Source organism: Ursus americanus, chromosome 16 (genome assembly GCF_024610735.1).
Source record: "Ursus americanus isolate L20-20 chromosome 16, mUrsAme1.1.p, whole genome shotgun sequence".
Classification (NCBI taxonomy): Eukaryota; Metazoa; Chordata; class Mammalia; order Carnivora; family Ursidae; genus Ursus; species Ursus americanus.
This window is the reverse complement of record NC_142142.1, coordinates 50,955,785-50,980,173: the sequence shown is the minus strand read 5'-3', so window position 1 is coordinate 50,980,173 and position 24,389 is coordinate 50,955,785. Positions and strand designations below refer to the sequence as shown.

General features: G+C 58.5%; 2 protein-coding genes across 5 annotated transcripts; both read left to right on the top strand.

Moving 5' to 3' along the window:
* The first annotated feature begins 1,085 nt into the window (after positions 1–1,085).
* SIDT2 (SID1 transmembrane family member 2) lies at positions 1,086–17,058 on the top strand. Of its 4 annotated transcripts, XM_045797841.2 has the most exons (27): positions 1,086–1,810; positions 3,652–3,773; positions 4,075–4,239; positions 4,331–4,376; positions 4,772–4,873; positions 4,984–5,067; positions 5,943–6,042; positions 6,232–6,297; positions 7,202–7,295; positions 7,647–7,699; positions 8,438–8,509; positions 8,659–8,730; positions 8,921–8,983; positions 9,756–9,874; positions 10,199–10,272; positions 10,367–10,433; positions 10,941–11,014; positions 11,149–11,272; positions 11,419–11,536; positions 12,053–12,189; positions 12,455–12,563; positions 12,826–12,902; positions 13,075–13,121; positions 13,399–13,504; positions 14,114–14,224; positions 15,385–15,498; positions 15,591–17,058. In XM_045797841.2, the coding sequence occupies exons 1-27, from the start codon at positions 1,628–1,630 to the stop codon at positions 15,651–15,653; spliced, it is 2,562 nt and encodes an 853-aa protein (XP_045653797.1). In that variant the 5' UTR covers positions 1,086–1,627; the 3' UTR covers positions 15,654–17,058. The 4 variants fall into 4 exon arrangements, with proteins under 4 accessions (XP_045653797.1, XP_045653799.1, XP_087724541.1 ...); XM_045797843.2 differs by lacking the exon at positions 8,921–8,983 and having other exon boundaries at positions 1,088–1,810; XM_087868415.1 differs by lacking the exon at positions 3,652–3,773 and having other exon boundaries at positions 1,673–1,810.
* Positions 17,059–18,914: 1,856 nt separating this feature from the next.
* TAGLN (transgelin) lies at positions 18,915–24,233 on the top strand. The gene is made up of 5 exons (XM_045797856.2): positions 18,915–19,072; positions 22,493–22,684; positions 22,788–22,965; positions 23,239–23,341; positions 23,654–24,233. The coding sequence occupies exons 2-5, from the start codon at positions 22,505–22,507 to the stop codon at positions 23,796–23,798; spliced, it is 606 nt and encodes a 201-aa protein (XP_045653812.1). The 5' UTR covers positions 18,915–19,072; positions 22,493–22,504; the 3' UTR covers positions 23,799–24,233.
* Positions 24,234–24,389: the final 156 nt, after the last annotated feature.

Genomic DNA, 24,389 nt, shown 5'->3' with positions numbered 1-24,389 from the left:
GTTACATTTCTTTTCCTTTAAACATATCTAATTTGTCTTAGAAATCCATGTGCATCGTAGAAAATTTATAAATTTTTAAAAGGTATAAAAACATTTTGAAACCATCCACATTCCAGTGATTTTTCTTCATTTTGGTACTTGTCTATACTTTTGGAATTAGAGGAAAATGATACATGCCATTTTTAAAATCATCTGTAATTCAAAGATTTTTCAACAATTTTCTGTGCACACCTACATATTTGGAAACCATACTGTTGATATAGTGTCATAATGTGACTTCTCTGCCGACCTGTTCCTTAAAGTCTGAAGCATCAGTTTCGATGGCTTCATGATAATAGCACCTTTACCATTCCCTCATTATGGACATTTAGGCTGTTTCCCTTATGCTTTATATTACAAATATCACAATAATAAGCATTACTGTCTACACATTTTTAATCTGTATTTCTTATTTCCTTAGGATAGAGTGCCAAAAGTGAAATTACTCTGTCAAAGAGTATAAAGCTCTTTAAACTTCTTGAAACACAGGCCAAAATATTTTGTAGAAAAGTTTTCATAAATTTATACTGAAAGTCACTATCTTTCAGTGAGCTTTTTAGCTGCCCCTGCAAAGAAGAGGAGAAAGCCCTGCAACTTTCCAGGCCTCCCTGAAGCCTTGCGGCCGCTGCAGTAAAAGGTAAGAGGACACAGAGGTTCCTTCTGTACTTCTGCCTCAGCCATCCCTCCGCCGGGAAGGCGCCCGTCCTGTTTCCTAATTGAGTTCTTCCTTTCTTAATGGCCCAGGGATGGAGAATGTTGGTGGTAAAGGCAGTGAGGGCGGAGATGGATCCTTACGTTTGAGCAAAGAAGACTTTGTCAACAAGAATCCAACACTTGGAGATCCTTCACGGAGACATCCATCTATTCCAACCAAAGTGAGCTTCCAGAGACGGGTAGGATTACGAAAGAGGAGGTGGTAGCGAGGTAGGAGTTCGAGGCGGCTTCCGGCTGGAGGGCTGCGGCCCCTTTAAGGCCCAATCCGGGACTTGGCCCTTTAAATCTGTGTCAGTTTCCCCTGACGTCAGCGGGCGGGCCGCCCGCCCTGCTGTTTACCGCCTCCCGGCACAGCACACTCCCGGAGTTGCGAGCACCGGGGCCGCCGCGGCCGCCTGCCCTTAAAGGGCCCGCGCCCCAGGAAACGCGCCGCGCCGCGCGGCGTCGGGTCGCTGCCACCTATCACGCTCCGCACCCTCAGACCCTCCTCCCTTCCCGGCCGCCCCCGCCGCCGGCTTCCCTCCCTCCCCTTTCCCGGCGTCTCCAAGCTCCCAGCAACCACCCGCCCCCTGGCTCTCACGGCCCCGGCCGGCGGCCGCGGGGTCTCCTAGCCGCGCTCAGCCCCTCGCGAGCTGGCCCGTACCCCACACCCTTCCCTCCTTCTCCCGCCGCCCCTCCCAGCCGGGCCCCCTGGGAGCGTCTCTGCGGCCCCAGGGAGGGGACGTTTCCTAATCTCAGGCCGGGGTTAAAGTTCTGGTCCTGGTGAGATGCTGGAAGCTGCGGCCGGAGCCGCAACCCTTCCCGGAGGTGTCCTGTCGCCTATCGCCGTCCCCGCCACCGCTGCTGCCGCCGCCACTGCCGCCTTGCCGGGGCCATGTTCGCTCTGGGCTTGCCCTTCTTGGCGCTCTTGGTGGCCTCAGTCGAGAGCCATCTGGGGGTTCTGGGGCCCAAGAACGTCTCGCAGAAAGACGCCGAGTTTGAGCGCACCTACGTGGATGAGGTCAACAGCGAGCTGGTCAACATCTACACCTTCAACCACACTGTGACCCGAAACCGGGTGAGGACTGGGCTGGGCTGGGCTGGGGGCTGGTGGTGAGCGGGTGAGCAGACCAGGGCTCCGCGAGTCAGTCAATCCTCTACTCTTTTAGGAGGCCCATGAACGCGACGCCCCCCTCCCCCCCAGGTTTCCTTTTCCCAGAACCGCACTGGACTCTCTGGACCAGTACTCCTTGCTTTGCCACCAGCGTTTCTCTGAAGCTCCCACTGGACAGTTTCTAAAGTTGTCTCCTTCCCATCTTCTCTTTGACCCCCCCCCCCTTTCCACCAGCTGTGGTCTGAGCAGGGCTGGTCCAACACCCCAAATCTGACAGTCTGACACCTCTGGGTGTAGGGGGAAGCAGGCTAGCTACTGGGCTTGGCCCAGAAAACCCCAAGGAGATGAGACAGGCCGACTGAAAGGCTCTGCTCAGCCAAGTTACAGCTGAGACTCCCCAGGGAGATGAATGCAGGACTTCCCAGCTCTCTTTGGCCTTAGAAAGCCAGCTGGCCTTGTAAGTCGAAGGTGGTAGAGATAAGACCAGCTCCAAGAGAGGAAGTTTCTCTCCAATGCGGAATCTACCTCACCCTGACTTTCTCTTTCATTTTTTCTCCAGCCACATGTTAAACATGATTGTAGCTAGATCTAGGAAGTCTAGATCCTGGGCAGAGCTGAGATTTGGAGAATTCTTGCAGCCTGGCTCTGTGGTCTCCTGCCTAGCGGTCTCCATGATTGGGTTTACTAAGAAGTGGTAGAGCTGAGAGTGGCAGTCTGATTATTTTTCAGAATGGGGCAGGATCTGCCTTCTGTGCCTGTTTCTTTGAAGTTTGACATCCTCCTGCTTGGAGCCCTTTCTTCCTTCTCCCCCATAACTGGGGTCATCCTGAGAGTTACGGTCTTCTACTCCTCTGGGAGATGTTGCCGTAAGGCTTGGGTCTCAGCAGCCCTATAACAGGCATTGCCAGGATTGATTGATTGATTGATTTTTTCTTTTTTTTAAAGATTTAATTTATTTGTTTGACAGAGAGAGAGACAGCCAATGAGAGGGGGAACACAAGCAGGGGGAGTGGGAGAGGAAGAAGCAGGCTCCCAGCAGAGGAGCCTGATGCGGGGCTCGATCCCAGAATGCTGGGATCACGCCCTGAGCCAAAGGCAGACGCTTAACAACTGAGCCACCCAGGTGCCCCGATTGATTGATTTTCTTAAGCTCCCACTGTTCTGTGTACGTTCCTCCATGTGCCAAGAGTGAGAGTGTCTGCATCTTACAGAGGGGGAAATCGAGACTCAGAGGTGTGAAGTGACTTCTCCACAGCTCCAGCCCTTGGACAGAGCTAAGGATAGAACTTGGCTTTCTTAGCTTTCAACAGTTTCTTTCCCCATCCCCCCACTGGCTCTGGCCCCCAGATTAGTTGTTGAATGGGAGCTTCCTGGCTCACAAGGAAGAAAATTGAGGAACCCTTCTTGCTCTCCTGTGTGCCTGTGTCCCTGTATATCCCATGAACGTGGATAGATATGGGGTATCCTGGGGATGCCCAAGGTCTCTGTTGTGTTTCCTCTTGGGAAGTGAGGCCTTGTAGTTGTGTGGTACCATTGTCCTACACGTACCTGCCAGCCAGACGGGGCCTCTTCCAAAAGCCTCTCCTCTGACTCAGGGCAAATCCCTCCTGGAGACTGGGGCTGCTCTGGTGGAAGAAGGGGCATAGCTAGCTGCCCAGCCTGACTAGGGTGGAGTGGAGGTGGGGGAACAAAGCTGTCGGCATGACGGAGGGCCAGGCTCACCGTCCCTGGAGCCATGTGTCCCGAGGAGCAGAGGTGGAGTCACCACAGGCTTGACTGTGGGGTGTTTCCATGTCATTCTGCAGACAGAAGGCGTGCGTGTGTCCGTGAATGTCCTGAACAAGCAGAAGGGGGCTCCTTTGCTGTTTGTGGTCCGCCAGAAGGAGGCTGTGGTGTCCTTCCAGGTGCCCCTAATCCTGCGAGGGCTGTGAGTAGGACCTGGGGATAAGGGAGGGGGGTAGGCCTCGGCCAGGCCCAGCCCAGAGCCTCACCCAGGGCCTTATCCAGGGCCTCAGGCCACCCAGAAGCCCCTCTGTTTCTCTCCCCCATTCCCTGAACCAGGGGGCTGCTCAGTGGCCAAGCCAGCCAGCCTGGAGCTTGTCAGCCTAGCTGGGTTAGGAGTAGGGAGAAGTTGGAAACCAGAGTAGGGGAGTCAAGGCCTCGCTCCCGTGGCGTGGCCTGCTATCTGGGATAGTAGTAACGTCCTGGCTTTCTGCTTTGGGCTGTAGGTATCAGCGCAAGTACCTCTACCAGAAGGTGGAGCGAACGTTGTGCCAGCCCCCCACCAAGAACGAGTCTGAGGTCCAGTTCTTCTATGTGGATGTGTCCACCCTGTCACCAGTCAACACCACCTACCAGCTCCGGGTCAGCCGGATGGACGACTTCGTGCTCAGGTCTGCGAGGGCAATGCCAGGGGACCACGGGACTGGCCTCCTTCCCAGGCTCTGGGAGTGACCGTGATGGGGGGCGCTCTTCTCCCTCCAGGACTGGGGAGCAGTTTAGCTTCAATACCACAGCAGCCCAGCCCCAGGTAAGATCTGTCTGGCAACTGGCCCTCGGGAGAAGTGGGGACCTGGGAGCGGGAGTGGTCGGCAGACTCTGCTGGGAGTCCAAGGTTGGCTGTACCCTTGCCATGGACGGACTATCTGGAAACAGGAGCTCTGGCCCTGAGGTGGTCAGGGACAGGCAGCATGGCAAGTGCAGAGGCATGGGGTCTGGCTGCTACCTTCCCTACTCGCCTCTTGGGACCCTATCCTGAGTGCCCAGCTGAGGGGAGTGATATAATAGCGCTGCTTGGGGTCAGGGTCCTTCCCCCCAGAGAGCTTGCACTGCCCAACCCTGGGAGGATACACACTGTTCCCTTCTAGAGGGACAGAGAGAGCATCCTCACGAGATGGGGCTCTCCCTGGCATCCTGTGCCCTCAGTACTTCAAGTATGAGTTCCCGGAGGGAGTGGATTCAGTGATTGTCAAGGTGACCTCCAGCAAGGCCTTCCCGTGCTCGGTCATCTCCATCCAGGATGTCCTGGTATGTTGCCTGCCTTTTTTTGCTCTCCACCAGCGGGTAGCAGGGCTGCTAAAGAGGGGGCACAGGGCCCAGGTTCCTGCCCATTTGCCTCTCCCCTCCTCCCTCTGTAGTGCCCTGTCTATGACCTAGACAACAACGTAGCCTTCATCGGCATGTACCAGACTATGACCAAGAAGGCCGCCATCACCGTGCAGGTAGGAAATATGCATGGCCCTGTGGGAGACGGAGCCAGGTGGTGAGCTTTCCTTGCTCCATTTCTGCCCTACTGATAAGATGGAGTCATGGCCTGCCAGTCCCTGAGGTTTGGGGCTCTGCAGTATATGCGAGAGTTAAATCATCACCCCAGTCACCCTGGGGTAGGAAAGAGCAGAGTACCCTTTCTGGTTGTCATACCTATTTCATTCACTGTAATGACAGCTAAGGGAGGGGAAGGGGGGCACCTGGGTGACTCAGTCAGTTAAGTGTCTGCCTTTAGCTCAAGTTGTGATCCCAGGGTTCTGGGATCAAGCCCCGCATCGGGCTCTCTGCTCAGCAGGGAGCCTGCTTCTCTCTCTCCTTCTGCCTGCCACTCCCCCTGCCTGTGCTCTCTCTCTCTGTCAAATAAATAAGTAAAATCTTTAAAAAAAAAAAAAAAAAAGAGAGAGAGAGAGAGAGAGAGAGAGAGGGGAGAGAGAGGGAGAAGGGCCCTGGCTGATGCTGAGTGTTGCCCTTGGTGAAGGCTGAAACCTGTGCTGGAGGCAGGGAGGGTGAAGCCATATGCCCACCTCACAACATCCAGTCTCACAACTCAGGAGGCAGCGGGGCCCCTCTACTTTTCTCCTGGCTGATGCCCAGCCCGTATGGGGCAGCCATGGGTTCCATGGTGGTGGGTCATATACACATTTGCTCGCCTGGCTAGAGCGTAGGGTCATGGTTTCAGCTCTGGAGCTCTACCACTTACTGGCAGTGTAACCCTAAAGCCTAATAGGGGTAATGATGGTACTAATCTCGTGGGGATCTTAGTGAGGGATACGTAAAATGATGGGTGTGTTTTGTTGCTTGGTTTTGATGATGACTGGCGATCCTGCAGCGCAAAGACTTCCCCAGCAACAGCTTTTATGTGGTGGTGGTGGTGAAGACCGAAGACCAGGCCTGTGGGGGCTCCTTGCCTTTCTACCCCTTTGTGGAAGGTACACGTTGTGCCCTGTCCTGGCTAGGGGTGGGGAGGGCTCAGTCCCTCCCTGGGAGGTAGAAACACCTGTGTGGCTGGTGGGTGGGTCCGCCAGGATGTGGGGTTTTGGCCCCAGACTCTCCCAGGCCTGGTCCCGCAAACTTTAGCCAAGCTCCAGGCGGCTACTTGTTTGACATTTTGCTTCCAGATGAACCGGTTGATCAAGGGCACCGCCAGAAAACGCTGTCAGTGGTGGTATCTCGAGCAGTCACGTGTGAGTGTGGGTGGCTGAGTGGCTCTTCCTCTCAGACCTGGGGAAGGGGGAGGGAGACCTACACAGCAGACTGGCGGGCCTGGAAGGGGGAGTGTCCTTGGCAGTCTTCACGATGGGAGGGCCCGGAGGTGGGTCCCAGGGTGATGTGGTACAGAGTCAGTGACTAACAACTGAAGTACTGAGTTCCGGTTCTCTCTTCGTCCCTTGTGAGCAGTACAGTCTCACTAAGCCTCAGTTTCCCTGTCTCTATCATGATAGGGAATAGGATCTGTCCCTGTAGTCTTACAAGTTGTGAGGTTTAGCACAAAATTAGCAGGAAAGTATTAGGCCCCTTAGTCATGCTCGATAAATATTTACTGAGTGATCGGATGGAGCCCTTTGTAAACTGGAAAATAAAAGATAAAAATAAGGGATTGTAATGGGAGGGGAAAGAAGCTGCCTCTCTTGTATGGATTCTTTATTCAACAAATATTTATCGAGCACCTTCTGTGTGCCAGGTGTTATGCTCTGGCTGGAGTCCTCGGGGAGCTCCCGTCTAAAGGACGGGTGCCTGCCGCTGTGCAGTGTGCTGAGAGCTGTGAAGGGCAAAGGACAGGTCCCTGGGAGTGCAGGACACAGAGGCTGTCCTAGAGGACACAGCCCCTGAGCTGTGTTTGGAAGGAAACTGAGTTTGAAAACAGGATGGAGTGTTTGAGAAAGGAGAGGAGAAAATTCTAGCGGAGGGAGTAACAGAAGCGAAGACAGAAATCCTGTCAGAGTTTGGCATATTTGGGGACCTGCCTGTTGCTCACCCCGCCAGGTCACTGAGGGAGGAAGTGGGGAGAGCTTAGGCTGGGCCCTTGTGAGCCGTGACGAGCAGTCTTGGAAGGCTTGCTGTGCTCATCCTCCTTCTCCCCCGCCACAGCTGAGGCCTATGTTGGTGGTATGCTCTTTTGTCTGGGCATATTTCTCTCCTTCTACCTGCTGACTATCCTCCTGGCCTGTTGGGAGAACTGGAGGTAAAGCGGGGCTGCCGGGCATCCCCCTTTCCTGGGGTGGGTCGAGCAGGGGAGCTGGCCTGGCGAGATCTGAGCCAACCCAGGGTCGTGCTCCACACTATCATGGGCCATAGGAAGGCGGGTCCCTTTTACGGTAGGTGGTCCATGGGCCTCACCTCTGGAAACCAGCCCCTGCCCTCAAGCTTCTACCCAAGCAGGGAAACCCCACATTGCTTCCCAGACTGGGAAGAACCTTAAGATCACCGATGAAGGACAGGATTATGGGGTGGAGAGGGTGGAAGGCAGGCCAGCCCAGCATAGGAGGGCTCCTCGTCCTGCCCCTCTGGTTTCCTCTGGATTCTGTTCCTGCAGGCAGAGGAAGAAGACGCTTCTGTTGGCCGTGGACCGAGCCTGCCCAGAAAGCGGTACCTCTGGAGGGCCTGGGCAGGGAGGGCAGAGTTCGCTCTGTGCTTTGCTGGATTGTTCCTTGGGGGCTGGAGGAGGAAAGGCCAGCTGGGGGCTTCTGGATATTAGATTGGGAATAACACTGTATAGATGGAAACGGGGCTGGGCTGTTGTGCCCCTGTGACCCTAACGTGCCCATCTTAATGACTGCCACTCCGATTCATTCTCTGGGTTTAGCTACGCTGTCTATCTGCCTCGGGCGATGTAGCTCACAGTCTGGGGGATTATTAACCTTTCATTCTCTCTCCTTTTCTTCCATCCTTCCCTCTCTGTCTGTCCTCCCTCCTGCTTGGGACCTTGTCTCTCAGCTTCTCTCCTTGGTAAGCTCCAGGTGCTGTGGGCAGAGGAGCTGAGTCCAGAACGGGGGAGGGAGGGGACACTCCAGGGTGTCTGGGTGGGACCTGGGCAGGCCGATGCTTGCTATCCTAGCTGGTCATTTAGATGCATCAATTCCTTGACCTCTCTCTCTCTCTGTAGCGAGGACAAAGAATGGCGAGGGTTTCCACGGGGACACACGTGGGAGGTTGGGGCAGCCAGTGGCAGTGGGAGCGAGGTGTGTTTGTCAGGATAGGTGCTTCTTCTTTGCTGCTGCCGTGGCCCCTCCGTGTCTCTCTTCTCTGGAGTCTTCCTTCTGTCTTCTCCTTGGCCTTTGGCCCCTCTTTTTCCAGAGCTGAGGGGACCTTGATTTCTCATTGCAGGTCACCCTCGGGTGCTCGCCGACTCCTTCCCTGGCAGCTCCCCTTATGAGGGCTATAACTACGGCTCCTTTGGTACGTATCCGCCAGAGATTGTCCCTGCCCACTCACAACCCGGTCTCCTTGGGCTTCCACCTCCAAGGCGGCCAAGTGGCAGTGGGCCCCTCCCGCCCCCAGCATCCCCGTCCCCTCCCGCCGGCCTTACCATGTGCCGTGTCCCGCAGAGAACAGTTCCGGGTCCACGGACGGTCTGGTCGATAGTACGGGCACCGGAGACCTCTCCTACAGTTACCAGGGTGCGTGAGCCAGGCAGGCAGAGCTGTGCCGTGCAGGGCCGGAGCAGGCTGGGTGAAGCGTGGTGAAGGGCACCTGCCTCTTCTGCCAGACACTGGCACCGGGAGAGGGGCTGCTGTCTCCCTGCCCCTCTCCTCTCTCGTTCTTTCCTCCTTGGCCCCACTTCCCGGTAACTTTCCCTTTCCTTTGAAGGGCACGACCAGTTCAAGCGGCGCCTCCCCTTTGGCCAGATGCGGCAGCTGTGCATTGCCATGGGTAGATGTGGGGGGGCGCTGCTCTGCCAATCAGCTCCTGCCAGGGCCAGAGAGACGCTTTGTGCATGGCTTCCCATCTGATGCCAATAATTGCCCGCTCTTGTGTCTTTTGAGAGAAGCAAGCACTGGCCTTGCTGCTGGTGGGCTAGCGCCCCAACTACCCTCAGGCCAGATGTTCTGGTTTGCTGCCATGTTGACCGGCACCCTCACTCCCTGGCCTGCCGGGGTAGGGCCCATGGGCAGGGGTGTCACGTCCTGGCCTCTGGAGGCTTTGGTCAGGCAAGGTCACAGGAGGAAGCTTCTGAAGAAAAGAACAGGAGCAGGTGCTCTTCCTAGAGGCAGCCTGTCACCCTTGCCTGCACCCCAGAGCCCACTCGGTCTCTACCCACTGGGGGCCAAGGCAGTGTCCTCTCAGAACCCACACGGCTGGGCACCTAATCAGCATGACTTCTGCCGAATTCAGTCCTGTTGCTTGTGTCTGGGGCCCAAGGTCTGCTCAGGGTCTTGGCCTGGAAGTCCTACTTCAGTGAGGGGGGAAGGGCTGGAGCGGTCCGTGTTTGGTGGCCTCTTCCCAGAACCCACCCTTGTTCCCCTCAAGGACTTAGGAGCACCCAATACCTTTGCCCTGGGCCTGAGCCCACCTCCAGCCCTGCTCTAAGCCCACAGTTTGCCTCTTCCCATCGCCCAGTAATTGTGACAATTGCCCCAGGTGGTGGGGACAGACCTTGGGCTCTGTGTTCTACTGGTTAACTCTTCCCTCCTGCCCACCCCAGATCGCTCCCTAGACCCTGTGGGCACTCGGCCTCGCCTGGACTCCATGAGCTCTGTGGAGGAGGATGACTACGACACGTTGACGGACATCGATTCAGACAAGAATGTCATTCGCACCAAGGTCCGATGCCATGCGGGCTGGCCCTGGCCATGGGTTTCCCAGGGAAAGGAGATTCTGTGTTCGGGCCCCAGCACATCTCCCTCTGGGGTGACCTCTTAGGGGAACAAAAGGGCAGGATCGATTCCAGGGGAAGCCAACTCCGCTCCCAGCCCTTCCAGACTGATTGGCCGGCAGCAACGGGGTGGCCTCGAGCCCTGCCCTAGAGAATTGTGGCCGGTGGGGGGGGCAGGGGAACTTCTCTTGTCCTCCTCTAACCTGGGCAAGAGGGGCTTCTCCGGTCTTCCGGGCAGTGGGAAAGCGGGGCTCACTCCAGCTTCTCCCCAGCAATACCTCTACGTGGCCGACCTGGCACGCAAGGACAAACGGGTCCTGCGGAAGAAGTACCAGATCTACTTCTGGTGAGCGGGAGCAGCGGCCGGGCTTCCCGTAGCTGGCAGCGTGGTGTGGCGGTGTCTGGGGCCCCGCCTCCTCACCGCGGCCCCCACCCCGCAGGAACATCGCCACCATCGCTGTCTTCTATGCGCTTCCTGTGGTGCAGCTAGTGATCACCTACCAGACGGTGAGAGGCGGGGCCGGCCCCCCGGGCCCCGCACAGAGCGCCCTCCGCCAAGCGTCCCAGCTGGGGGCTCTGGCTTGCACAGGTCACAGGACCTGGGTTCAGATCCTAACTCTGGGGCCTGGAGCAAGTCACTGAAGCTTCCCGAGCATCAGTGTTCTCATCTGCAAAATGGGGCCACACAGTGACAGTGCCGGCACCTTCCCCAGCTTGTTGCAGGGTTTTCACAACTAGAGTCATGGGACTTCGTAGGTCTCGGTTTCCCTTCCCTTTTCTCTGTGCTGTGAGGCAAGACCCTCTGTCACAGTCATGCCCCGTGATCTCCACCTAGTGCGGGGGGCAGTGACTGTGCCAGAGAGGGCTGGCCCGGCGTACATACGTGCCTGCGATCCACCTGTGTGGCGCTTTGCCGTCCTGCCGTGTGGGGCTGCGTTGTGTGGCACGGGCTCGGGCCTGGCTCCCTCCCGCCTGGGCTTTAGCAGCCCCTCGGGCCCCCGTGCCCCCCTGCAGGTGGTGAATGTCACCGGGAATCAGGACATCTGCTACTACAACTTCCTCTGCGCCCACCCGCTAGGCAACCTCAGGTGGGGATCAGCTGGGGTGGGGGGGTGAGCTAGGGTCAGGGGGTAGGGGCCGGGGTTCTGCCAGTGCCTGCCCCCCATGGGGAAGAGGCCAGAGTATGGGGCCAAGGCCATGCGCCCCATGTCACCCGTTCCAGCGCCTTCAACAACATCCTGAGCAACCTGGGGTACATCCTGCTGGGGCTGCTCTTCCTGCTCATCATCCTGCAGCGGGAGATCAACCACAACCGGGCCCTGCTGCGCAATGACCTCTACGCCCTGGTGAGAGCACCTGCCGCCAGGCCTCCAGGCCCTGCCCACGCGCCCCTCTACTCCTCTCTCATGCTTGCCCTCTTCTGGGTCCCTCCCTCCCCTCCTCCCCCCCCCCCCAGCCTTACCTCCTCTTTCTCTTCCCTTGTCCCCAACAGGAATGTGGGATCCCAAAACACTTCGGCCTGTTCTATGCCATGGGCACAGCGCTGATGATGGAGGGGCTGCTCAGTGCCTGCTATCATGTCTGCCCCAACTATACCAACTTCCAGTTTGGTGAGTGGGGCCTCTGTCTTCCCTGACTGCGCCTAGAGCAGGGACCTGCCTGAGGTCCTCCACCATCCGCATGTCCCCCGCAGGGATCCCCAACACTCAGCCCTGTGGGAGACCCCGGAGCTGGGCTTCCTGTGGGCACACACGTCCTGGTTTATAGAAGAGGGGCAGCTGGATGCTACCGCGTTCGTGTGTTGAGTGTTTTCTATGGAAAAGCATGGATAAACGCAGAGAAGATGAACATAACTGAGCCCAGTCCCTGATCTCGGGCTGCTCAGGCTTCGTTGTCCTTGTTGTCAGGGAGGTCAGACTGGGTGCTGGCCAGTGGCGTGGCAGTGTGGTGTCCTAGGGACAGTTAAGGGCCTGGAGTTCAAACGTCAGCCTGTTGGCAGCTCACTCTGCGGCGCTGAGAAGGCGTGGGGCTCTCTGTGCCGCCGGGGGGGTCTGGGCTGGGGGACCCGTGCTGCAGTTCGGTGGGTGTGTTTGTAGCTCAGGTTGCCGCCCCCACGCCCTCCCCAGACACATCGTTCATGTACATGATTGCGGGGCTGTGCATGCTGAAGCTCTACCAGAAGCGGCACCCGGACATCAACGCCAGCGCCTACAGCGCCTACGCCTGCCTGGCCATCGTCATCTTCTTCTCCGTGCTGGGCGTGGTGAGGCCCCAGCCCGCGCAGCGCCCGCCCCGCAGGAGAGGTGCACATGCGTGCGTGCACCCGCACCCCCCGCCCCCCCGCCTCCCGAAGGAGAGATCCCTGCTCCTTCTCTGAGGTGCCTTCCCCGGGCCTCCCCAGAGAGCCTGCCGGACTGAGCAGCGAGCTCCGCTCCTCCGGAGGAAGGGCGGGCTGGGGGAGCGGCTCTCCTCAGCGCCTCCTCAGCCCTGCCTATGGCACACACACCACCCCCCCCCCGGCCCTCCAGGTCTTTGGTAAAGGGAACACAGCGTTCTGGATCGTCTTCTCGGTCATTCACATCATCGCCACCCTGCTTCTCAGCACACAGCTCTATTACATGGGCCGCTGGAAGCTGGGTGAGGGCATGCCTGGGGCAGGCCGTGGAGGGGGCAGCTGGGCCCCACGGAATGAGGGGTTGGTGGCCTCGGGAACCTGGACTCACTGCCGACTTTGGGTTCTGCCCTCTTCCTGGGGGCCCTGGAAGAATCACAGAGTGAGGAATTAGATGAGGGTTGGCATAGCCGTGCCCTCCGAAGGCCTGGGTTCTCTCCGCTGATGCGGGCCAGGGGCCAGGAAAAGAGGGGTGCCCATGCCCGTCAGCACTTTCCCTTCTTGCAGACTCGGGGATCTGCCGCCGCATCATCCACGTGCTCTACACAGACTGCATCCGGCAGTGCAGCGGGCCCCTCTACGTGGTACCTGCCCAGCTCCCCAGCCCTCCTTCTCCGTCCACTCTCTTCCCGCTTTGGGGGGCGGGTGCCGCCGAGAACCCAGGGGAGGGGGGCACCGGCTGACTGGGGCCTTCTTCCACTTTTCTCCCTGTCTCTCTTCCCCTCTCTCAGTCCCCGTGTCTCTGCTTCCTTCCAGGACCGCATGGTGCTGCTGGTTATGGGCAACATTATCAACTGGTCCCTGTGAGTCTGGCCGTTGTCTGTGTGGCAGCCTGGCTGGGCGGACAGCTGGGGACGGGGCCAGCCACTGGCTGCCTTGGGGGCCACGCACAAATTTTAAGCTTTGGGCGTGAGAAATGGGGGCTGAGGGGAGAGATGTTGGCACCTGGGGTTCTAGAATTTCTGTGGACCTTTGAGCCCAGCCTCACATCATAATAAAAACGTGGGGTAGGGGTGAGGGAGAGCCCTTTTCTCGCGCTTGGCCCTCCCCTGCTTCACCAGTTCTTCCTCCCTTTGCCAGAGCTGCCTATGGGCTCATCGTACGCCCCAATGATTTCGCCTCCTACCTGTTGGCCATCGGCATCTGCAACCTGCTTCTCTACTTCGCCTTCTACATCATTATGAAGGTGAGTGGGGCTGGCTGAGCCTCTTCCACTGGATGCTCTGCTTTGGAGGGACGGAGCTGGGCACAGCCTGCTTCAGGGAGTGGGAACTTTTCCTTCCTCTCTGCCGATGAGGTCTGAGGAGGGGAGAGGCTGAAGTGTCTTGCGTGTTCTCCAGCCGGATCCAAAGACCCGTTTACGGAGCCCCTTCTCTACTCCAAGAATGGCTCTGCAGCTGGGAAGAGCCCCGTGGGGTGCAGAGGGGGTTGAGCTGGGGCTCCCCGAGTCTGCCCAGGCGGGACCTCTGACGGCCAGCCAGGCGCTTCGCAGGGACCCTCCTGCCATCCAGTGTGAGAGGGGCCTCTGCGCAGGGAGAGCCCCCGGCCGGCATGCAGCAGGCCAGCACGGGGCCGTGCGCGCGTGGAGGCCTAGCCAGGGTGGACATCGGGGGTTGGGACACCAGGCTGCTGGTGTGGGACGAGTTGAGCTGTGTGGCTATGCAAGGTGAGGGTATGAATCTAGGAAAGCTTCCTGAAGCATCCATCCTGTATGCTGAGAAGTGGCATGAAGGGCAGGCTGGGAAACGGGCTGGGCCGGGGTCTGGCCCTCAGGCTGCTCTCCCCCCACCCCCAGCTCCGCAGCGGGGAACGGATCAAGCTCATCCCCCTGCTCTGCATTGTCTGCACCTCCGTGGTGTGGGGCTTTGCACTCTTCTTCTTCTTCCAGGGACTCAGCACCTGGCAGGTGAGTAGTGATCCCGCTGAGACGGTGGGGAATGGCCACTTCTCAACCATGGTCTTGCACAGCTCCCTTCTCACTTAATCCTCTGACATTCAACAAGCCAGCAGGGGGGGGGGTTCCCTCATTTTACCTATGAGGCAGCTGAGGTTCAGAGAGGCGAAGGGACCTGCCCAAGGTCACACAGCCGGCGAGTGGCACAGCTGGGTTTTGAAGCCAGAAGTACTAGGCTCTCCTCTCTGCCTCATAGGCACCTGCCATGAATCAGGTTTCAGTTCTGTGATCAGAACCAAGTCTGGCCGGGTCTCTGCCTTTGAAGTACTTATAATCTAGTTCAGGAGAGAGAAAGAGAGAGAGAATGAGAAGCCATCAGTTCCTGGACTGCTCTTTGCAGTATGATGCACAAGGTGAAGTGTATAGGCAGGACAGCAAGGGGAATGGACACGAACGCAGAGGACAGAGTTAGAAGGTCCAGGAAAGCTTCCTGGGGGAGGCAGACCTTGCTCATGGCCTTAAAGGCCTTGGGTGATGAGAAAGGGCCCTGTAGCCACAGCGATGCTGTGACTGGAGTTATGACCCAGAGGCAGAACTAGAGGCAGATTTGGGGTCAGCGAATGCACAAATTTGGGAGCTGAGTAAAGACTGTGAACTCCCGAGGGCAGGACAGTTGTCATCTCGGTGACATCAGCATGGGGCGCAGACGGCCCCAGACACAGTGATGTCCGGTCAGTGTTGGGTGGATAGGGTTATGGGCGAGCAGGGAGGACCCTGAGCACCTTAGGTCGTGGCCCACAGTCATGGCTCCTGTTGTCCCGGCGGAGGGGACAGGATGTGACCTGCCAGTAATGCTCTGGAGAACAAGTGAGCCTGGAGTTGCTGATTAGAGCAGGGCAGAGTCCAAGGCAGGGACCCGAGGTAGGAGCCTTTTGAGGTCTCCTAGCGTCTCAAGGTAATCTCAACCCGCTGCTCGTATACAGGGCGAAAGAATAGGAGGGAGGAGGGTCTCAGTGAAAAGAAGGGGCAGAAGCCACCATCCTCCAGGAGAAATCTGTAACAGAAAGCCAATTCTTTGATGTGGGAGACAAGGGCAAGGGTGAGTCGGGAGAAGAGTGCTCTCTCGCCTGGGTGGGCAGTGTCCACAGGCGACTCTCCCGGTTCCTCCCCAGAAAACGCCCGCGGAGTCACGGGAGCACAACCGTGACTGCATCCTCCTGGACTTCTTTGACGACCACGACATCTGGCACTTCCTCTCCTCCATTGCCATGTTTGGCTCATTCCTGGTCCGTGAGATGGGCCTGCCCCAGCGCGGGGGTGGGGTAGAGGCCAAGGTTGCATCCCGGCCTGTGCCTGACTCGGCGTCCTCCCCGCCCAGGTGTTGCTGACGCTGGACGACGACCTGGACACCGTGCAGCGGGACAAGATCTACGTCTTCTAGCAGGAGCCAGGACCCTTGCTTTATTCATGGGCGGGGGGCGGGGGGGCTCCCCAGCTCCTCTGCCTCACTGCCTAGAGCCTCTGTAGCTCTGGGGGTGTGAGTCCCCGCCCCGCGGCCCAGTGTCGGTGGTGGTGGGACAGCGAGATCTAGCCCAAGCTTGGCCTGGGACAGTCATGGCGGGGGCCTTGAGCGTTGCAGCTGCCCTCTGCCGGGGAGGAGGCCTGCTCCCCCAAAACCCCAGATGTTGGCCAATGGCTGCTGCTTCTCAGTGTTGAGGGCCTCTCACAGGCCCTGTCCGTTGGCTCTCCATTTGTCCCTCCGCAGGAGGAAGGAGGGAAGTGTTGTTACCCTGCCCATCTCATGCCTCGCATTCTGCCCGTCCTTCCCTTCCCCAGGAGCCTGTGACCCCAAGCGCTTTCTTTCTTCTTCCCGAGCTCTAGTCCAGGGACTGGTTGGACCTGATTCTCTGTCCTGCACTGGGGCCCCACTGCTCTTTGGGGCTGCACCTGGCTGCCATCACTGCCCGTTCCAGTCAGGATGAATGGGGGTGTAGGATTTTGGAGGCTGGCCAGCTGGTGCCAGGCTTTTGGTGCTAAGGCCTAAGAGGGGCTGCAGGCAGGGCTGCCTCCTCCCTCTGACCTGTGCTTGGGACTGGCTCTGTAGTAATAAGGGTCAGCCCATGTGTGAGAGTCGCCTTGATCTGAGGGGCTGAATTCAGAGGTCAACTTCCTATCCCATCAGCCCCCAAACTGATGTTGGCACCCGGATTGGAGGGAGAGATCCATTCCCCGCTTCCCTTCCTTTTTGTTTCCGGCCCTCTGTCCTGCCAAGCCCCAGCTGGGGGCCTTTCAGTGCCATTGACACTGCCCAAGAATGTCCAGGGGCAAGGGAGGGGGATACAAGGCGCCCAGCCCCTCCTGCCTCCTCACAGCCGCGGGAGCCCCAGTGCCTATCTTAGAGGGAGGCTCAGGAAGGGACACGATATTCCCCTCGGTGTCTCCGGTCCAGCCTCACTCTAGGACCCAGGGCTGGCTTCCGTGTTTCCGTCCTGTCTTCAGCCAAGTTTTGTGTTAGTCACACACACGTATACGTAGGAAACTTTGGAGTTTACACTGAGTTGCCCCAGCTCTGGGCCCCTGGCTGCTCTGGTCGTTCGATCCCTGTCACCCTACCTGGTCCATTCCAGATGCCTAGACGGGGGCAGGGCAGGTCGGGCCTCTGCCTCGGGGATGGGAGTGTGTTTTATTCTGCCCAGCTTGTTTTTATAGCTCTCCCTGGGGCTGGGGAGAGGAGCTGGACCTGGATCTTTTTTCAGAACTCCATTTAATGTCTGTTTCCATCCTATGGTTGCATTTCTGTTTTCTATAAATGAGTCTGCATTCAATTAAAGAAACAACCAGACGCAGTTCTCGGGCCCCTGTTTGCTCCCCCTTTCCGGGTGGAGGTGTTGAAAAGGAACGGTGGGAAAGAGGCCCTCCATTTCCCAGCTCTTCTGGTCTGCCTTTCTCTTTTCAACAAAATAGAGTCCCCCCTTGTTTTCCCCGTGTGTCCTCGAGTCCCCCATGTCTCTCCTCCCCTCTGAGCAACAGGAAACCTGTACCAGGGGTCTGCTCCGTGCCAGGCACTGTGCTGGGAGAGAGGACAGTGGAGTGAAGAAGCCCTAGCAGTGCCATCTCACTGCTCAGACCCGCCGCTGCCCCCCTTACCTGGCGAATGGCAGCACTCTCTGCCCACCTGGCCCCTCACCTGCAAGTCAGGTCGGCTTCCCTTCTAGCCTGAGCCTCTCCCGGCCTGGCAGGCTGCAAGAGCAGCCAGTGCTCCCAGACGTGACTTTAATGGACAGGAGAATGCCGGCTGAGGTGGGGCTGGTTCTTCCGGAACACAAGTGGTGATTGTATGATGGGTAAATGCGGGTGTGGGTGGCAGGCCCCAGAAGAGGGAATTTGGAAACGACCCTAGAAAGTTGACTTAGGTTCCAACAGGCCTAGGAGGCCAAGATTTGGGGGGTCAGAAAGCTGGTGAATTCAGACCTAACCAGAGGTCTGCTGCCCTCTAGCCAATCCCCCCCTTCTCCCTGCTCTTCCCAGAAAACGCCACTGGGGGGCACTCCAGCTCTGCGTCACTGGGCTCTGGCATCGGGAGGCTGGCTGTGGTGGGCGTCCCCCTCCACCGCCCACTGCCCAGTGCCAAGCTCAGCTGCCCCTCTCCCTCCAGTGTGTGGTGGAGAGCATTAGCTCCTCCCTGCCGGGCTGCCCTAGGGGAAGGGGTAGGGTGGTCTCACAGTGGGCAGCCCAAGAGAGGCCCCTGGCAGCCTCTCACCTTCGCGTGCCCTTTCCCCAGACGCCTGAGGCCAGGTGCAAGACACATATGAGTGGGTCTCCTTCCAGGAGTGAGAGAGTCCAGTCTGTTCTCTAGGGTAGGTAGGGACTGTTCCACAGGGAGGGAGGGAGGAGAGCAGCCTCTGAGCCTCCCACCCAGCGTGGGTGTCTTAGCCCTGCCAGGCCTTAGAAACCCTCTGGGGGTCCCCTGAGCTGCCGCTGAGCGATCAGATCCCACCCCCAGCTAAAGCATGGAACCCAAGACCCGCTCCAACTGAACGCTCTCAACCTGAGCCGGGTGGGGCAGCTGAAGGAGCGGGTCTGCCAGCCTCGCCCCTCCCACATGGGGTCCAGCAGGGACACCCAGCTTCCACCACTCCCGACCTCCCCCCCATGGCCTTGAGTAAGATGCACTTGGAGCCTGTTTCTTTATCTGTAAAATGAGGTTAGTAATTGTGCTCCCACGATATAGCCCTAAGGATTCAATGAGAGCATTTGCAAAGCATTTGCCTGGCCTGTCGTATGTTCTCAGTAAAGGTGAGTTCCCATCGCCAACTAGAGCGAAACCCCTGGGAGGACAAGGTGGCTGGTTGGTCCACCACCAGCCTCAGGGATGGAGCCCCCAGCTCCTTCCCCCTCTCTCTGGCCAGGCCCTCTTGAATTTCCCCTGCCCTCGAACTCGGGGGCAGGGAGCAGTGAAGAAGGAGCAGCCCTAAGTCCAGACAGCAGGGAAAGCCTTCATGGTCCTGTCCATAAAAGGCTTTTCCCCGGCGGCTTCCCGGCCGGCAGCTCAGCTCCGCCCCGCCCGCTCCATCTCCAAAGCATGCAGGGAATGTCTCGGGCAGCCCCCGGCCGACTGCTCCAACTTGGTGTCTTTCCCCAAATATGGAGCCTGTGTGGAGTCACTGGGGGGGCTGGGGGTGGGGAACAGGCTGGGTTCTTCTAGCAAGGAGGGGGCCAAGGGGTGAACCAGCGGGGGAGGCTGACATCACCACCACGGCAGCAGCCCTTTAAACCCCCCACTCAGCCAGCGCCCCATCCTGTCTGTCCAAGTTCAGACACAGAGAGCTCCTTCCCTCCTGCGAGCCCCGAGGAACCCCTGTAAGTTCATGCACGCCTGGGTTGGAGGGAAGGTAGGCTAGGGCTGGGCAGTAGCAGTGGGTGTACTGGGGACAGGGCCCTCCAGGGTCCTGGTCTCCAACTCCCTGGCTGGAGAAGGCTACCCTCTCCGTCAGCCTGCATTCCTGATCTCCAGATGGGGAAGTGGTCCTACTTGATGGCAGGGATGAGGTTGCTAGAATCCCATAAGGCTCAGACTGGGCAGCCCCATGCTGGTTGAAATGTTTAGGATGACTTGGCCAATGTGGAGGGATTGATGGTGAAGACCCTGATGACTGAGGTATGAGGGGGGGCTCCCTGTGTTCAGCCCTCGTCACGCCTGTGGGGTGTGTGATGGGCTCGAGGTGTCGGGTTAGACACGAGTCTGTTTGGCGTCCACCTAGGAGGCTGTCCAAGGAGGCGAGAAGGTGTGCAAATACACCCGTGCTGGAGAGCAGGGTCCCGCGGGCGGGTACCAGGGCCTGAGTAGCAAAGGAGAAGCCCCAGGGAGCCACTGAGGCAGCGGGGAGGGCCACAGGCAGGCGTGGCAGGGTGTGGGGACCTGTGCTGCACGAGAGCTGCCTTTCTGGACACATGGCCCCTTCCATCCTCTGAAAATGGGAGGTGACCCCATTGCAGGCAGAGAGGTGAGGGGCGGGCCCTGCAGGGCTTTGCAGTGTTGGCCTGGGTGGGCCTGGGACCCTGGGCCCTTCCCGAAGGGTCTGGCAGCTTCCCCTCAGTGGTTGCTATCCAAAGGGTAGCAGTGACTGGGGCTGCTCTTCTGTCCCCAGAACTGAGATAAGCCCGCCCTCCTGCCATGTCAGAGATCCACAGATGCTTGCCACTGTTGGCTGTGTCTTCTTTCGGAGAGCGCGGGGGGCCCAGCGGTCCTGGAGAGACCACTGGTTCTGCTAGTTTTTCCGGGTTCCTGCTGGTAGCAGGTGCACGTTGCCCCTTTACAGCTGGACTTCATTCTTTCTCTTGGGGGAGGGCAAGCTGACAGGAGCCACGGGGCAGGAGGGTCAAAGCGCAGCCAGGCTGTCCTGCTTGTCCCATCCCAGGAGGCTTTATCTCGAAAGGCCTCTGGGTGGCTTGGCTGGCAACCCTCTCCCTCTCCTCTTCCCAGCAGCATCAAGGTGGGACTCGGACGTCTTGGTCAGAGGACTGAGAGGGATTACTAGGGATTCTCCACTTTCAGACTCTTCACCAGGAGGGAGAAAGTTGGGGGTGGGGTGGGGGGGGTGCCTCTCATCCCCCTCCCTGTTCTGATCAAAATCCAAATACTGTCTCTAGATCTAGGGACGGCAACTTTGTGTCCCTGTCACCGTGAGCCTTGATACCTTCACTGTCTGCTCTGCGTCTCCTAGACTGAAAACTGGTGTGTGTGTGTGGGGGGCACTCTGCTTCCGTCCTCTTCCTCGCAGACCCGGCCCACTGTCTGGGAGGGAGGGCAGATGGGAGGGCAGGGTGTGGAAGGTCATGGGTGCCTGGACCCCAGCGATGAACGCTGCCTGCCTGGGCTGGTGGGGGGAAGGCTGAGCCGGGGCCAGGATGAGGGATGAGCCGAAGCCACTTGGTCCCCGCTGACTTGGCCCCCAGTGGTTGGGAAGCAGGTGTAAGACACATAGCAGGGCGGGGAGGGGAGGGCCTGGGCAACAGGGAAACAGAGCAGAGACTGCGTTTGGATTCTCTGGTGTCAGCTGGTGGGGGAGATGGGGTGGTGAGCTCAGAGGTGGCCCAGTCCTCTGGGGCTTTTACAAATCCAAGAGAAGTGAGTTGCCCAATAGCTGGAATTTAGAGGAGTCCATCTCATGTTCTTTGTCTCAAGCTTTGCTGTCCCCTCAGGGGATGGCTTGGAAAAGGAGTGGAGGGCAGAGTGGGAACAACACTGTTTTTGTCCCTGGGTCAGGGGCTGGCTCTCCCAGGTCACCACCAGGAGGCGGCTGTGGGAGGGAGTCAGGGACAGCGACTCGGTGAAGGCACAGCCCTCTGAGATAGTAACATCCTCCTCAGCGCCCAGACGGGGAACTCGGAACTCGAATGCAGGAAAGCTGTCAGCTGTGGGGAAGGAAGGGTAGCGCCGCTGACCGGGGACCCTGGCAAGTGAGGATGTTCACTCTGTTTCCACGGTGGTGAGCGAGGAGAGGGTCTGATTCTGGCAAGAGAGGGAGTCAGGGAGCGTGCTGACTACACCCGTCCTCAGACCATTCTCTCCCTCCTGACCTCTGACCTCTCTGAGGCCAGGCGATGGGTCTGGTCTCATTTGGTCCCTTTCTCAGAGGGCTCGTCCAGGGAGCTCTGGGCACCACCCCCAGGTGACACGTGGAGCCAGGTCGTGTTCCTCCCGACCAGCCACATCTGCGCAGAGGCCTACCTCACCGGCCCTGCTCCTGCAGCCTTCCCCCCACATTACGGGGCTCTCCAGAGCAGTGCCAGCCCAGGCCCTCAGGGCAGCCGCTGCTGCTGGTCTGCACAGGGAGGGGCTCCCCATCTTCTGGCTGGCAGGTTCTCGGCTCTGGGATAGCCCTGGAGGACTCTGGCCCCTCCCTTACTCAGCTACTGCAGTGGCGGGAGCCTGCGGGCACAAGGGAAAATCCACGGGTGCATTAGTTCTCTCTCTGTCTCCTGGCCCACCCGAGGAAGTGCAACTTCTTGGCCAAAGGCTGGTGAGTTTTGCTGGCTTCCTAGACCTTGCCAGCGGTGGGTAAGTTTGAGCCTCTTCGGCAGCGGCAGGCCAGAGGCCGAGCTGACCTGGCAAAGAGCTGGAGTTTTGGAGCTCCAGCTCTGGGGCTGGAGGATACAGTGGAGGGAGAAGTAAGGGAGCTCTGTAACTTAAGGCAGAACCAACAAACCACCTCACGCCTACCTGGACAAAGAAGCCTGCTGCTTTATCTTGGCGCTGGGGGAGGGGGCAGCGTGGCCTCCTCTGGAAGGCATCTCCAGTGCCCCTGTGGCCAATCTTGGCAAAGAAAGAATGCTCTAGACCCACGGTTGTCAAACTGGCTCATATGCTAAATGCAGCCTGCTGTTTGGGTCAATAGAGGTTTATTGGATCAAAGCCCTGCTCACTTGTTTACATGTCTGCTTTCATGCTCCAATGGCAGAGACCATATGTCCTGCGAAGCCTAAAATACCTACTACTGTCTGACTGCTTACAAAGTAAGTTTACTGACCCTTGCTCTAGACTTCCAAAGATCCGGTCTCCCATTTCTCTGGTCCCCAAGTTCAGAGAGGCTCCCTGGACAGAGGGGATGATGGGCAGTGCCATGAAAACAAAATGAGGAAACCAGGGGAGGTAAACAATGTCTAGGATGGATGGGCATCCCTGCCCTCTAGAAGCTCGAAGGCCTGCCTAGCACAGCAAAAGCAGAGCTGTTTTCTGATCCTCTGACCTTCTCCCTTCTCTGGCCGGTGCTCCTTTAGCTCTCTCACAAAATGGCCAACAAGGGTCCTTCCTATGGCATGAGCCGCGAAGTACAATCCAAAATTGAGAAGAAGTACGACGAGGAGCTGGAGGAACGGCTGGTGGAGTGGATCCTAGTGCAGTGTGGCCCAGACGTGGGGCGCCCGGACCGCGGGCGCCTGGGCTTCCAGGTCTGGCTGAAGAATGGCGTGGTGAGTGGCGCCCTGGGAAGGGGGGCTGGGGCTTCGCCACCCTGCTGGACTTGTGGGGCAGGCACCCCGAGCTGAGTGCCAAGCTGCATTCTATGCCTGGCAGATTCTGAGCAAGCTGGTGAACAGCCTGTATCCTGACGGCTCCAAGCCAGTGAAGGTGCCCGAGAACCCTCCTTCCATGGTCTTCAAGCAGATGGAGCAGGTCGCTCAGTTCCTGAAGGCAGCTGAGGACTATGGGGTCACCAAGACTGACATGTTCCAGACTGTTGACCTCTTTGAAGGTACAGAGAGAAGAGGGGTGGAGGAGGCGGGGGCGGACAGGAAGCTGAGGCAGAGGGGACAAGGAATGATGCAAGCACACCACAACAGTCTGCAGGGTGGGGAATGGGATGTGCCAAGGGAATGCCAGCCATACTCCCAAGGGCATCGTAGGATCTACTACAGCCTTAGCCCCCGGCTCGGCCAGTTTTCTGAGAGGCGGGGCAGGCCCTGCCGTGGAGTCCTGTGTACGTGGTCCTGAAGTCCACCCCTCACCCCTTTCTTTCCTCTCACAGGCAAAGACCTGGCAGCAGTGCAGAGGACCCTGATGGCCCTGGGCAGCTTGGCGGTGACCAAGAATGACGGGTACTACCGTGGAGACCCCAACTGGTTTATGAAGTACGTGACCACCAGGGGTTCCTCGTGCGCTGAGCTTGTGACTCTGTGTGAGATGGCAGGTGGCCTGGGCTGACGGTTAAGCCAAGGGAGGTGGGGCGGCAGGCGGCTGGGAGGTACAAAGTGAAGGTCTAGCTAGGGGCACACGGGTCCCTGCTGCGTGCCCGCGTCTCTGGCCCGTGGGGCGAGCTAGGTTAAGGAAGCAAGAGAAGTGAGATGGGGACACGGATCAGGCTAGGGAGTGACAGAGGAAACAGGACAGGGGTGGAAACTGCGCAGTCCTGGTGGGTCTTTACCCTGGTCTCCCGCTTCCAGGAAAGCCCAGGAGCATAAGAGGGACTTCACGGAGAGCCAGCTGCAGGAGGGCAAGCACGTCATTGGCCTACAGATGGGCAGCAACAGAGGGGCCTCCCAGGCCGGCATGACAGGCTACGGACGACCTCGGCAGATCATCAGTTAGAGGGGGAGGGCCAGCCCCCAGCCCTGCCCCGCCCCAGCTCGTTGGCCGCAGCCATCCTGCCTCGCCTGCCTCGCCCACACCCGTGTAGTTCCTTCAGCCCCGGCCAAGCTTCGAGGCTCCGTCACTGAGCAAAGGTGACCACACTTGGGCAGCTCTCCCCCACCCCTCAGCCTCAGCCCAACTTCTTACCCCAAAGCACCACTCCCCTAACCCTCCTCCCAGCTCCCCTACCGTCTCCCACCGTCTTTCCCCATCCTGGGCCGGGCAGGGGGACGTGGGCCGGGGGTAGCCGGGCAGGGGGCAAGTCTGCCATCCTTCTTGGCAGCAGATGCCCATGGAAGGAAACCCAGCCCAACCTGCCCCCATTTTTTTGCTGGAATATGTTGGGGGTTGAAATTCAAAAAAGAAACAAATACATACATCAATCTTTTCTCAGGCCTGGCTGGCAGAGTTTCATTTGCCTTAGTCACTTCTGCTTCCTGGAGATACAAGCAGGCAAGAGGCAGGGAACATTTACCTGTGCTCCTGGCTGCCACTTCTGAAGGACTCTCGAATTCCAGGACCCCAGGGGGTCAGCTTCCTTCAGAGGCC

Coding starts and splice junctions, on each gene's coding strand:
- SIDT2 (XM_045797841.2), top strand. CDS start 1,628: ATGTTCGCTCTGGGCTTGCCCTTCTTGGCGCTCTTGGTGGCCTCAGTC. Junction 3,774..4,074: donor CCCCTAATCCTGCGAGGGCT/GTGAGTAGGACC, acceptor TTTGGGCTGTAG/GTATCAGCGCAAGTACCTCT. Junction 4,377..4,771: donor CCACAGCAGCCCAGCCCCAG/GTAAGATCTGTC, acceptor CTGTGCCCTCAG/TACTTCAAGTATGAGTTCCC.
- TAGLN (XM_045797856.2), top strand. CDS start 22,505: ATGGCCAACAAGGGTCCTTCCTATGGCATGAGCCGCGAAGTACAATCC. Junction 22,966..23,238: donor GACTGTTGACCTCTTTGAAG/GTACAGAGAGAA, acceptor TTCCTCTCACAG/GCAAAGACCTGGCAGCAGTG. Junction 23,342..23,653: donor GACCCCAACTGGTTTATGAA/GTACGTGACCAC, acceptor TCCCGCTTCCAG/GAAAGCCCAGGAGCATAAGA.